This window comes from Ictidomys tridecemlineatus, chromosome 5 (genome assembly GCF_052094955.1).
Source record: "Ictidomys tridecemlineatus isolate mIctTri1 chromosome 5, mIctTri1.hap1, whole genome shotgun sequence".
Classification (NCBI taxonomy): domain Eukaryota; kingdom Metazoa; phylum Chordata; class Mammalia; order Rodentia; family Sciuridae; genus Ictidomys; species Ictidomys tridecemlineatus.
This window is the reverse complement of record NC_135481.1, coordinates 66,374,158-66,388,659: the sequence shown is the minus strand read 5'-3', so window position 1 is coordinate 66,388,659 and position 14,502 is coordinate 66,374,158. Positions and strand designations below refer to the sequence as shown.

The following is a 14,502-nucleotide window of genomic DNA, read 5'->3' as shown; positions in this document are numbered from 1 at the left end:
AGATCCATCCCTTTCTTTCATCTCCTGTATCAGTGCCTAAGTTTATGCTTACACAAGTACTCATATAGATTATTCAGAAGCTGAGTTCTATACTTCTAGCCACTCTTTATAATCCATGCTCTACACCAAGAAAGATTTCCATCTAAAGTGTTTCTTCAGTCTACAGGAAAATGGCCAAATTTTTTGACATGACATATGAGGTCCATTATCTGGTTTTTTCCTGCCAGGAAACAGCTTTTGTTCTCAATTTAGACATCTCCATCAGGTTTGGTCACATGGAATCTGGAATGAAGATGTATATCACTCAAAATTCATCATGGTTTCTCAAGCCTCCAGGTGTTTGCACATACCATTGTCACAGTCTGGAATATCTTCTCCCATCTTGTCCACCTAGAAACTACCCTGCATTTTTAGAAAATTCAACTACTGTCCTTTTTTTTCTGTAAATCTTTCCTGGTTCGCTCTCCCTCCTTCTCTCATCCCTATAAACAGAGTCAAGCAATTTTTCCACTTCTATGGCAGCACTTAACAAATTATGACTGTTTACATGTCTGTTTCCTGACAAAATTATATGTTCCTTGTTGATAGTGTACTTTCTCTTTCTCATGTCTGCATCTTCATACCCTAACACACAGTCAGCACTCAATAAATATTTCTTAAATGAATGGATGCTTACAGGAATGCTGTGATGTATCAAGCTTTGTTTCCTTACAAGGGATCATGGAGTATGTTTCATAGTGCCTAAAGTCATTCCAAAATTGTGACTATTGGTTTGAGGGAGAGAAAGAAAGGGCACATATAAAGGAGGAATTCATTACAGTAGACTTAGCTCATCTAGCATCTAGAGGAACCCACAGAAGCATAAGACTAATGACAGAGATTTCTACACAGATTATATTAGCTGCAAACAAAAAAAATCTTAAAAATTAGAAATAACAGGGGCTGGGGTTGTGGCTCAGTGGTAGAGTGCTTGCCTAGCATGTGTGAGGCACTGGATTTGATCCTCAGAACCACATTAAAAATAAATAAATAAATAAATAAATAAATAAATAAATAATAATAAATAAATAAATAAATAAATAAAGGTGTTGAGTTCATCTACAATTAAAAATTTTTACATTGTAAAAGCAATCTATGCTAAGCCTCAGGCTAGCATCATTCTGAATGGAGAAAAATTGAAGGCATTCCCTCTAAAATCTGGAACAAGACAGGGATGCCCTCTCTCACCACCTCTGTTCAACATAGTTCTCGAAACACTGGCCAGAGCAATTAGACGAAAGAAATTAAAGGCATAAAAATAGGAAAAGAAAAACTTAAATTATCACTATTTGCAGATGACATGATTCTATACCTAGCAGACCCAAAAGGGTCTACAAAGAAACTATTAGAGCTAATAAATGAATTCAGCAAAGTGGCAGGATATAAAATCAACACGCATAAATCAAAGGCATTCCTGTATATCAGCGACAAATCCTCTGAAATGGAAATGAGGACAACCACTCCATTCACAATATCCTCAAAAATAATAAAATACTTGGGAATCAACCTAACAAAAGAGGTGAAAGACTTATACAATGAAAACTACAGAACCCTAAAGAGAGAAATAGAAGAAGATCTAAGAAGATGGAAAAATATACCCTGTTCATGGATAGGCAGAACTAACATCATCAAAATGACGATATTACCAAAAGTTCTCTATAGGTTTAATGCAATGCCAATCAAAATCCCAACGGCATTTCTTGTAGAAATAGAGAAAGCAATTATGAAATTCATATGGAAAAATAAAAGACCCAGAATAGCAAAAACAATGCTAAGCAGGAAGTGTGAATCAGGTGGTATAGCGATACCAGACTTCAAACTATACTACAGAGCAATAGTAACAAAAACAGCATGGTACTGGTACCAAAACAGGCAGGTAAACCAATGGTACAGAATAGAGGACACAGAAACCAATCCACAAAACTACAACTGTCTTATATTTGATAAAGGGACTAAAAGCATGCAATGGAGGAAGGATAGCATCTTCAACAAATGGTGCTGGGAAAACTGGAAATCCATATGCATCAAAATGAAACTGAATCCCTTTCTCTCGCCATGCACATAAGTTAACTCAAAATGGATCAAGGAGCTTGATATCAAATCAGAGACATAGCGTCTGATACAAGAAAAAGTTGGCTACGATCTACATACTGTGGGGCCAGGCTCCAAATTCCTCAATAGGACACCCATAGCACAAGAGTTAATAACTAGAATCAACAAATGGGACTTACTCAGACTAAAAAGTTTTTTCTCAGCAAAAGAAACAATAAGAGAGGTAAATAGGGAGCCTACATCCTGGGAACAAATCTTTACTCCTCACACTTCAGATAGAGCCCTAATATCCAGAGTATACAAAGAACTCAAAAAATTAGACAATAAGATAACAAATAACCCAATCAACAAATGGGCCAAGGACCTGAACAGACACTTCTCAGAAGAGGACATACAATCAATCAACAAGTACATGAAAAAATGCTCACCAACGCTAGCAGTCAGGGAAATGCAAATCAAAACCACCCTAAGATACCATCTCACTCCAGTAAGATTGGCAGCCATTAGGAAGTCAAACAACAACAAGTGCTGGCAAGGATGTGGGGAAAAGGGTACACTTGTTCATTGTTGGTGGGACTGCAAATTGGTGCAGCCAATTTGGAAAGCAGTATAGAGATTTCTTGGAAAGCTGGGAATGGAACCACCATTTGACCCAGCTATTCCCCTTCTGGGTCTATTCCCTAAAGACCTAAAAAGAGCATGCTCCAGGGACAATGCTACATCGATGTTCATAGCAGCACAATTCACAATAGCAAGACTGTGGAACCAACCTAGATGCCCTTCAATAGACGAATGGATAAAAAAAATGTGGCATTTATACACAATGGAGTATTAGTCTGCATTAAAAAATGACAAAATCATAGAATTTGGAGGGAAATGGATGGCATTAGAGCAGATTATGCTAAGTGAAGCCAGCCAATCCCTAAAAAAACAAATGCCAAATGTCTTCTTTGATATAAGGAGAGTGACTAAGAACAGAGTAGGGACAAAGAGCATGAGAAGAAGATTAACATTACCAGGGATGAGAGGTGGGAGGGAAAGGGAGAGAGAAGGGAAATTGCATGGAAATGGAAGGAGACCCTCTGGGTTATACAAAATTACATACAAGAGGAAGTGAGGGGAAAGGGAAAAATAATACAAGGGGGGGAAATGAATTACAGTAGAGGGGGTAGAGAGAGAAGAGGGGAGGGGAGGGAAGGGGGGATAGTAGAGGATAGGAAAGGCAGCAGAATACAACAGACACTAGTATGGCAATATGTAAATCAATGGAAGTGTAACTGATGTGATTCTGCAATCTGTATACGGGGTAAAAATGGGAGTTCATAACCCACTTGAATCAAAGTGTGAAATATGATATATCAAGAACTATGTAATGTTTTGAACAACCAACAATTAAAAAAAAAAAAGAAAAACAAATTTTTTTTTAATTAGAAATAGCAGGGCTGGGGTTGTGGTTCAGTGGTTGAGCGCTCCCTTAGCATGTGCGAGGCCCTGGGTTCAATCTTCAGTACCACATAAAAATAAATAAATAAAATGAAGGTATTGTGTCCAACTACAACCAAAAAATATATATATATTTAAAAAATTAGAAATAGCAAATGTGAAACCTAGAAAGATTAAATAAAGTTTCACTCAATGGATCCCTCAAAAACAGTATTTTTGAAAAACATTCAATGACTAGCAAAAAATGTTGGCCATTTCAATCCAGTAGAAAAAGGCACTAACACCATGATTCCTGTCACAAATTAAATACAAACGCCATTTTGAAAACACTGATTTAAAAACATTTAGAAAAAAGCCTGAAATAAATGATATTAAATTATTAACTGTTTATTTTGGGTAATTTTCTACCACCAATGTTATTCAACCAATACTTATTAAGCATCTATGTGCTTGCCACAGAACAGTGATGTACAAGAGACATTCCTGTTCTCCTGGAACTACTCATGTCAAACTTTATAATCAATCAGAAAAAAGCAATGAAAGTAAAAATACAGCTGGGGATGTAGCTCAGTTGGTAGAGTGCTTGCCTCACATGCACAAGGCCTGGGTTCAATCCCCAGCACCACACACACAAACACACACACACACACACACACACACACACACACACAAAAAAAAAAAGTTAAAAAAAAAAGTAAAAATACATGGAATTGCCCACTTTAAATTGATATCCCACAAAAAGTTAAAAGAAATAAAATAAAATAAAAAGATTCCTAGAATTTTTATGAACTCTAGGCTGGAAACAACACAGTACAAAAACCAAATAATGACTGCCCAAATGACATGCACTGTTGATGTGACTGTTAACAAAATACAACAATTGTTCTCTATCACTGTATCACTGTGTACAGTAGTAGAGACACTAAATCTCCAGGGTTTCCCTTCCTATTAGCACATTTAAAATTTTACAGTAATTATAAATAAAATTTGCTCAGTTGAAATTTAATCCATCTATCATCTACCACATTCCTTTTGTTTCTTTCCCCTCCACCATTTCCTGCTGTTGCCCTCAATGATTTAGTCTATTTATCTACAACAATCTTTATATTCCTCTTCTTTCAACCAAGGAACAGCCAGTTTAAGATTGAAGTTTCCCCTCTTGAGGATTCTCTGGAAAGACAGGAGCTTCACAAGGGATCTGTGGTTTTAAACAATGTAAAAATAATTTACAGAGAGTCTCAAAGTTACAGTCTTTTTAAAACTCCTGCTGCATGATATTTTTCAAGTGTAAAAAAAAAGTGGGGTAATATCAAGTACAGTAGTGATTAATTAACTTCATTATTCTTTCCTGTAATTATTTTACCAGTTTGTATTATGGACTGAAAATATTTTTTAAAACTTCCTAGTATTCTTAGATTATCACAAGCACAATAATAAATAGTAGAATCACCCTGCCTAGTACTTAAAAAATTTAGCACTACCATCTGTATATTACATGTCTTTGGACATATTAAAGAGAAAATATAAACTGACAAAATTCCACAGGACTTAGACCACTGACACACAACACATGCTATGAAATAGTTTTTCTCAGAGAACTCAAATTATTGAAATTTGTAATAAAAACAGATAGGATATCATAAAAGGCATTGCAAGAATAGAGTATTAAATGCTAACTTAACTGTTGTGACGTCAAAAGCAGATGCTCAGAGAACTAGGTGACAGAATCACTGTCATTTATTCATTCGCCAAGGTTTTAGAAAGCACTTACTCTGTGCCAGGCATAATCCTAGATGCTATTAGAGACAGAGCAGTGAACAAGACAAACATACCTTCCCAGAGTATGTTAGTGGACCAAGATAGATAAGAAAATATGAAAGGCTGAGGTAGTAGCTCAGTGGTGGAGTGCTTGCCTAGCATGTGTGAGACACTGTGTTCAATCCTCAGAACCACATATAAATAAGTAAAATAAAGGTCCATTGACAAAACATATTTTTAAAAAAAGAGAAAGAAAATGAGTAAAACATATGTTAGATGGTGGTAAATACACAAATTAATAATAATAAAGTAGGAAAAAAGATGGAAAGGGTGTTTAAAAAAAAAAGAGGAAGAAAAGAATCAAGTTATGTAGCTATCTAGGAAGAATACTTTGAGTAGAGGAAATAGCAAGAACAAAGGCCCAGAAGTGGGAAGATGCTTATTACATTTAAGAAACAGCACATAGTGTTTGGGGCTTGTTGGGGAATTTGAGTAAGGCTTTCATGCATAGGAAATATAGCAACCAGTGGAAATAGCAGAGGGAGATGATTCCAGGTGATTAGAATAAAGAAAAGCAAAAGATAAGGAGACATGGATGTGTTAAGGATGTTTACAAACACAGGCTGGCCTAGAGTGTAAAACACATATAAGTGTGAGCATGATTGTGAAGGCAGAGGACTGTAGGGGCAGTGGCAGGGTGTGAAGGTGGGGTGTGACAAATGTTTAGTCTTGGATTCTCTGGTTAGGAGTTGTGAAAGAGAGACACAAAACAGGGAGACACCAGAGTAAAAAGTCCTGTCCCTTTAATATAATCTTTATTTTCCCTGGCAAGAACAAAATCTTGCACCAGATAGTTGCTTTAGTTGCTGTATCCACAAAGAAAAAAGGTGGAGATCTTGGGATCTTTGTGGGGAAAACACTCTCTTCAAATTTTCTTGTAGTAGAGAAAAGAAAAAAATATGTAAGAATTGGAATTTACACTACTGTATAATTAACATGAACTGAACTGTTCTAAAACATAATGAATCATAAGACAAAGATGACTAAAAAAACAGGACTAAGAAGGCAAACAGGAATTTCAATTTTTAAAGAAGTAATTCCACAAAAGAGCTGTGGATAAACAATTAAGAACTGACTATATCTAATTTTAGATAAAGAGGAGGATTCTGTTACAATCAGGCCAATTTTGAATTCAAAGATATTCATAAGGACCTTGCTCGCAATTCATCAACCCAGTACCTGGAACATGGTATACTATAAAGATTCAAATGCTTGTTTAAGGAATAGAAAAACCTATTCATTGGAGTTCATCTCAGTAGAATAAAGCAGTGCTGGAGCTTCCTTGCACCACCTTGAATTGTTACTATTAATAAGGAGGAAATTAATAGCGAATAAGTAGGAAGAAGAGATGTTTTCCTTCCATATTCCCACCTGTGTGCAAAACAACAACATAACCCAGAAGAATTTACTAGTTAATTGTTTCATGACACAAGGCCAATTCAGTTATATGCAGAATTGCTGTGCGGAATAATGGGCTATGAATCACATGATCAGAATCTAATATACAAAGCAAAGAAACTTCCTTAACTTATATGCAATATATGAGTTAACCTGTATGGGTTGCATTAATGTTCCCTTTTTGAAACAGAACAAAAAGCAATCTCAATTCCTTTCCTTTCAACCCTTCAAAAACTCACATGACTTAAGAAACTGATTTGCTTCTCTACATTTTTTTTACCTTAAACTAAGAGTAACTCACCCTCACCAATTGTCTTAAGAAATACAAGTGTACAATAAAAAGACACCAGTTCTTATCCATTCATGGTTATGAGATGCTGTAAATCCCAAAGAGAGGAACTGCTAAAAGTAGGAAAAAACCCCAGTAAGTTAATATCATATTTCAAATCATCATATACATATGATAAAACTTCTACCAAAAAAAAAAAAGCATCTTTCTACATGAGATGATGTTTGTAACACACGTCATTTTTTACTCAATATAAGACTGCTTACAGTTACAATCTAGAGACAGGGTTTCATATGGCTTTTTTTTTTTTAAGCCAAGCTCATTCATTAAAACAAGTTTTATTGTTTTTTTTTTTAATGCAGACATTTTAATGTCAATATTCTTTCCTGTCTCACCACCTTCCATGAAGGATTGTCCATGCTAACGCTGGAACAGTCTTCACTACCATAACTATGCTTTAAAACCACAAAAAAGTACATCGCGGTTTCAATGTGGTTAGTTCTGTCTGTTGGTAGCAACAGTCCTGAGCCATGAACTGAGGGTGCTCTGAACAGAGTAAAAGGAACCCGGGTCGCTTCCTCCCCAAGATGCAACAATAAAAGCATCCTCCCAGCTCCCCATACTTGGCCAGAGGCGTCCCTATTCCCGGACCCGGCCGACCGCCCGGCCTCACCTTGTAAACGTCCCCGTAGGTGCCGCTGCCGACCCTCTGGACGAGCTCGTAGTCCTGCTGCGGGTTCCGCCTCAGGATGTCCGCGGCAGGCCGCAGTGGGGCCTCCATCTTCGCTCAGGGCCCGGCCCCCGCCGGCTCTGCCTGAGGCGCCCCGATTCCCGCTAACGAGGACGAGCGGCGCCGCTTCCCAACATGGAGCCTCAGCCCGCAGCTCCGCCTGCACAAGGGACGAGCAAAGGCGGGTGGGCATCGCGGCTCCGACCCGGAGCGGCCCAGCGCCTTCCCTTCGGTCCCGCGGGAGCCTAGGACTAGCGGGCCGGGATGGATCCGGTCGCCTCGTAGCCCTATTCGCGCCGCGGCCCTTCCCCCTCCCCGGCCGCCCGCCGCTGCCCGGCCCGGCCTGCCGTCCGCGGGCCCCGGGCCGGCTCGGTACCTGAGAGGGGCTCTTTGTTGAACGCTGCGTCCGGGCCCTACTTCCTCGACGGCGCCCGCGTCCTTGTCCCTGCGCCGGCCTGCCGCTCCGGGTCTCGCGCTGCTGCGGCCACCCGCCCGTTGCAGCGCGCGTCCTCTCCAAGACCGGGGAGGCGCGTACTGTCGCCGCCGCCGCCGCCGCCGCACCACGTTCCCCACCCGGGGCTGCGTCACCGAGAGACACGTTCCCGGCCAGCGTGGGTCGGCGCCCAGCGGCCCGCCCGAGCGCGCTGGCCGCGGGACCAGAGTGCCGCCCTGAGGCCTGTAGAGGGCACGACACCCTCGACCGCGCCGCCGCGCCCCCCAGCCCAGCAGGTCTTTTCGGAGCTTGGATTTTCTCTCCTGCTCACAGAGATTAGGGACACCTCCCGGGAAATCACCGAACCGTCCCCAGATTCGTCAGGTAAACTTGGACGGTGACGGGCCGAGGAAGAAGGGTGGGCACGAGGGCGATGGAAACGCACTTCAATAAAAGGTACGTTGAGGACACTGGGCCAGAAGTAACCGGGCTGTGGGGCGGTGGGGAAGGAGGTGGGGAAGTGCCTGGTTAACTCAGCCGCGGCACACCCTACTGCACCTTCCGGTTTTGCAAACCATTCCTAGTGGTACCAGTTTGAGGCTGCACTGCTCACCTACACAACCTGTCCTTTACTGAAGTTTTTTTTTTTCTGAGACATTTCTGAAAGTCCCAGTTTCTAGGAAGTTTCAAAGGCCTATGTCCTTGTTGGGCACAATGACAGTATTGCATTTTTAATGATATCAGAAGTTCTGTAAGGGCTAAAACAAACTGCTGGCTCTGCCACTTCCTCAGTAAGTGATCTGGGACAAGACATTGTATCTGGCAACATCTCAACATCCTTATCTTGGCTTGAAGCGGGTAAGATTTTGCACCTGACACCCAAGAAAGAGTTATCAAGAGTTTTATAGGATTGTAAAGAGAGTTAATCAATTATAAGAGGTTTTAAAATACTTTACAATGCACAGAGTACTGAACAGGAGTTGAGGGGAGTAATTTGGCTGATATTTCACAAACTGTTTTGCAGTTTCAGTTCCAATCTCTGTTCTGAAGGTAGAAATAAAGTTACCGGCTTCATACTGGTAATGTTATTTCTGGAGCCCCATAGAGATTTTCAATAGAAAAACCAGATAACATTCAGCCACTGCATTTACTGACTGAAAAATCCCCAAAGAAAAATTTGCAGATGATGACATGGCACTTTGAACGTACAATTCAATTCTGTTCTTGGGAATTTACTCCTTATTGTTGACAATATAATCAATTGTATAATGTAGAAATTAAATTCACACCTTAACAGAACAGGGAATATATGTATTTTCTTGTGCCTCATGCATAAAGGGCACTTATTTAGTGAATATAAGTAAGCCTAGACTTACATGCTCCATGGACAAAGCCTATGTGTTTGCTGCATTTGAAAAAATTGTTGAAGAACAGTTCCTTCTTTCAAAGATTCTTGGCACTTGTTTTGGTGGGCACATACTTTTGGCTTCAATGACTGAAAACCTCTTCACATGTTCTATTGGTAACTTAGTACTTATTTACTGTCCTAGATTCATTTTGGGTTCCCATCCCATTGCTGTGCAGGCACACACACAGCCCTATTGGATTGATCCTTTCTCCAGTCTGAACTGTATTTATTCTTATTTATAACTGCATTATTCCACAGAGAATTTCAAACAGCATACAGAAATTATATACTTATTTTTATCTTGTATAAAAATAGGTAAGCGGGGAAACTGGCATGAGTTAAAGAGGGGAAAATGGGAAAACAGAACAATGCAACATATGGACCAAAGTAGAGGGTTTTATAATGTTTTTGAGATTAAGATGAACCAATTGATGGAGAGGCACAACTTTTCCTGATGCTAAGACTTCAGAAAGATTTATCTCATGAGCCTTCATAAAGTGGAAGTTCTGAATGCCTGGTTTGAGACAAGAATAAATATTCTTCTGACATTCCTTTAAGCATGTTATTCTTGATACACAATATTTAAAATGAATTAGTCAATAAAAAGTTTGAGGTCATAGGCTTCAATAAGACTCTGGAGTGCAGATATTTTATGTTGCCAGTAATTGCAGATCCATATTCTTTATCTATCAACCCAGAAGCGGATAGCTTGGAAAAAGCCAAGATTCTATGCGGTGGTTTAAAAATTTGTCTGCTATAATCATCATTTTTACTTGTACCACAAATGATGCAAAGAGGAAAACATTTGCTTAATCTAACTCCAAAAGAATTTTAAAGATTTTTTTAATACTGACTGAGTTAATTTTAACAAGATCAATGATGTGGGATGGTTGGTAGAAAAATTCAATTTCATTATAATAAAAGTATAGTGAGTAACTTAATTTTAGATCTTAAATAATGAAGCATGTAATTTCAAGATTGAAAGTGATATAAAATAAACCATTTTAACTAACATTGTAAAGAAACTCTTACAAACTACCCAATTTTATAATGATAACATATGGAATAAGAATAAATATGGTTTAATAAGTTCTTCATCCCAAATTAGTTATCACATGTGTCTTCATAATATCTGGCCTATAAATATTTAGCTTTTAGTCTTATCCATATAACAAACTGTCATGGTTTGCTCTATACTCTGAACTGTTTTTTCCTTCTTTCCAAGTTCTTCAGTAAAATGCTAATTGTAATTTGTGGCCTCTAGTTTCAAGTTCAACTTTAGCCAAGACTAAACAATAGAAAAAATTGAGCTCATAATATTTTTATTATCCATATAGCTAAAGTTCACAATTCATCATCCAATAGAAAATGGCCAACTAAAACCTTCAAGTGTGATTGGCAGAGTATAAGGAGGACAATATTTTTAGTCTATGGAACATATAGGTTTAAGAAATATAATCTCTCTATTTTTATATTTTTGTTTAGTTGTTGATAGACCTTTATTTTATTTACTTATTTATTTATATGCAGTGCTGAGAATCCAACCCAGTGCCTCACACATGATAGACAAGTGCTCTACCACTGAGCTACAACCCAAGCCCTAAGTAATATAATCTTTTGATGAACCTTCCAACATAAGCTATTTGCAAAATGTAACTTTATGTGACTGAACTGACTGTTCCACAGAGTTGTTAAATATTAATTAATTTAATGTTGGAAGATGTTACCACAATTATGATTTGGATTTTCATACAGATGGTATTAAACTGTCCTTTTTATTACCAATTGTCTGTTAAGGCTAAAACAATATTTTCAAAGTACAGGAAAATTCTTATATTTTGTTCTGAAGAATAATAGAATATGTATCTTATTTAGAACAAGGATTCAGTCATTTTGAGAGCTTTAAGAAGAGGTGAGGAAAATTCTGCACATTTAATTTTTTAATACAGCTTGAATTAATCTTTGGATATGTTAAGAAGCTGCTGTTTCTATTGTTTTCTCACATTAAAATAGGTGAAATATGTACACCTGTAATCCTAGTGGCTCTGGAGAGGCAGGATGATTGTAAGTTCAAAGCCAGCCTCAGCAATGTAGCAAGGCCCTCAGCAATTTAATGAAACCCTAACTCAAAATAAAATTTAAACAGTGGTCTGGGGATGTGGCTCAATGGTTAAATGCCCCTGGGTTCAATCCCTGGTACAAAAATAAATAAATAAAAATTTAAATTAAATAAAATAAGTGAAATGTTCAGAAGCAGTACCTAAAGTGTATGTGTTCCTCACATACACTAGAACTGGGAGCAGAGGAGGACACCATGGCTGGCTGTGCCCTGTCCTACAGATACATAGCTCTTTCAGGATTCTGACAAGTTCTCCTTTTGAAGATAGGTAAGATGATAATGGTTTTCCACTGTTGTTAGTCTCAAGGTGCTTCATTATCTCTTGTTGGTTCCCTTAACCCTGTCCTCATTTTTACAAACAGCCCTTTCATTAGATTCTCTTTCTGTATTATCTCTTTCTTCCCAGACCTGTGATTGGTACAGTTATATGAATTGCAAATAGCATTAGAAAAAAACCTCAAGATGGCTTTCAGGGGTGGTGTTCTATAGCTGACAATTGCCTGTATAAACTCTTGGCCTAGGAAAATGGAACAATGGTATTCTATAGTATGGAGTGGCATCACAGTTATTTAAATATCTATTAGTAGTGACAAGAAATGGCGTGCCAATGGAGGACACGGTATTGAAAGTTCAATGTCTAGCACTTAACAGCTATGATAGTCATAATTACTAAAACTGTAGTGTCATTTGGCTGTTCTCACTGCTTTGGTGAGAACACACACATTCCCTCCCCCTCCCCCTCCCCCTCCCCCCCCTCCCCCCTCCCTCCCTCCCTCCCTCCCTCCCTCCCTCCCTCCCTCCCTCCCTCTCTCTCTCTCTCTCTCTCTCTCTCTCTCTCTCTCTCTCTCTCTCTCTCTCTCGTGTGCACACACACACACACACACACAGAAACAACTTGGATCCCATGAGGCATGAGTAGAAAACCAGAAAGTTTCTTTGACAGCTTTGAAGAAATTCATTATCTCTCATAGTTGCCAAGCAGAAATGGCTGAGGATCAAGCTCAGGGTCTGACTATACAGGCTTTGGAGTTGTAGTGTCAATTAAATGTGAGAAGTAGTTCTATTATGCTAAAGTAAGGGCACTAGTGGAGATCTGGGACTCTTTGACTTGGGATGTAGGCATCTGAGCAGAGATAAATGAGGATGAGAACTCTGAACAAGAGTTAGAGCTTCAGCATAGCCAGGATGGAGAAGCCCAAGGCCTGGTCTTGGAGGAGAATGCTTGTACACTGAAGATGTTATTAGGATCTTACCAAATACTTACCTGAAATTCAGGTAAGTATTTTATGTATTGAGTTGAGCATCTGAGAATCCTTCTAAGTGGGTTACTTGAAGCTTTTAATTAATAATAGCTTACAGTCTATTCTGCTTGAGATGTCAGAATTTCTCATACTGAGAGTAAGGAATCTAAAGGTTCAGGAAGATGGGAATGTTGGATTTATTCTATTATGTGCATCCTGCTTAGTCATGTTTATTCATTCCATCTCTAGGAGAGTCCATAAAACTTGCTTTCATCAAGATATTGAGTGGGGGGGCACAGAAAATGTGACTCTTTTCAATAGGTTGGAGATGATAATGTCACTGTGAAATATTGAGATAATGGTAAAAGGTGACTAACTATCAAGACATGTTCAGTACAATTACTGTGATGATCCTCATGAAGAAAAGATATTCAAGATATTTGATTGCAAGAATATAGGATGGATTCCCAAGTTTCTAAAAAAGCATGCTTAAGCACTGCTTTATATATGTAAAGAAAAAAATTCTAGGATTGATGGGCAGAAACCTAAAGGAAGTCACTATTCCAGAGATTCAAGACATATTATCCAATTCCTGGTCTTAAATCAGTTCACAAACCTGGAATCCCTTAATTAAAAGAGAGGCCATACTACTTTGAGGAAGGATCCTGTAGTGCAGGCAAGTATAGAAAGAAACCCTTCCCTGTGGCCATTTCCAGAGGAACCAATGGATTTACCAGGATGATTGTGAACTGAGGAATGTGCAATTTTCATACCTTCTGAATAGATAGATATTGGCACTGAAAATAACCTCTGCAGTCTCAAGATAACACCAGAATTATTCTAGTGATCAGAGTAGGGATTTTAAAAAGTCAAGTATTTTCTTGATTCAGATCCATTTCATTATAGAGTCCAGTGGAATTAAAGATCCATTCTGGGAATATTTTTCCAGTTCCAAAATGTATGTGGGAATAGAAACCTGACATGTTGTTTATGATTATGAACTAAGGAATGCAGAAGTCACATTCCTCAGGACTATTATAATTGATGTGTCTCAGTATAAAATTGAAATTATACTTTATCACTGGGAAGATTATATATTAGTGCTACCATTAACAATCTGAAAGATAAAAATCTTTATCTTTTAATGTGTCTGTTTGGCTTATGCAATAGTGTCTTAGTTTATTTTATGCTATTATAACAGTGGAAAATTCATAAAGAAAAGAAATTTATTTCTCACAGTTGTGGAGGCTGGGAAGTCCTACATCAAGATGCCAGCATCTGGTAAAAGCCTTAGTTCTGTTCTATCTCTTAGTAGGCAGAAGGGCAAGAGATTGCTAGTCTGCAAATTTGAGGGGGGAAGAGAGGAGCAAACTCATCCTTTTATCAGGAACCCACTCCCAAGATAACAGCATTAAGCCATATATGAGGCAGAGCCCTCATTATCTAATTTTCTCTTAAAACTCCCACCTTTCAATACTGTTATGTTAGGGATTAAGTTTAGAACACATGAACTTTAAAGGACACATTCAAAT

General features: G+C 38.5%; 1 protein-coding gene and 1 non-coding gene across 2 annotated transcripts in view; one reads left to right on the top strand and one right to left on the bottom strand.

Moving 5' to 3' along the window:
• Map4k5 (mitogen-activated protein kinase kinase kinase kinase 5) overlaps window positions 1-8,287 on the bottom strand; it is a 112,509-nt gene extending 104,222 nt beyond the window's left edge. Inside the window, exons 1-2 of the mRNA XM_005322872.3 lie at window positions 8,146-8,287; window positions 7,713-7,929 (exon numbers count right to left, since the gene is read on the bottom strand). Of these exons, the coding sequence (XP_005322929.1) occupies window positions 7,713-7,820 (108 nt within the window). The 5' untranslated portion in view covers window positions 7,821-7,929; window positions 8,146-8,287. The remainder of the gene's footprint in view (window positions 1-7,712; window positions 7,930-8,145) is intronic.
• Trnav-cac (transfer RNA valine (anticodon CAC)) lies at window positions 4,091-4,163 on the top strand. The gene has a single exon. It is a non-coding gene; the product is annotated as a tRNA-Val (tRNA).
• Window positions 8,288-14,502: the final 6,215 nt, after the last annotated feature.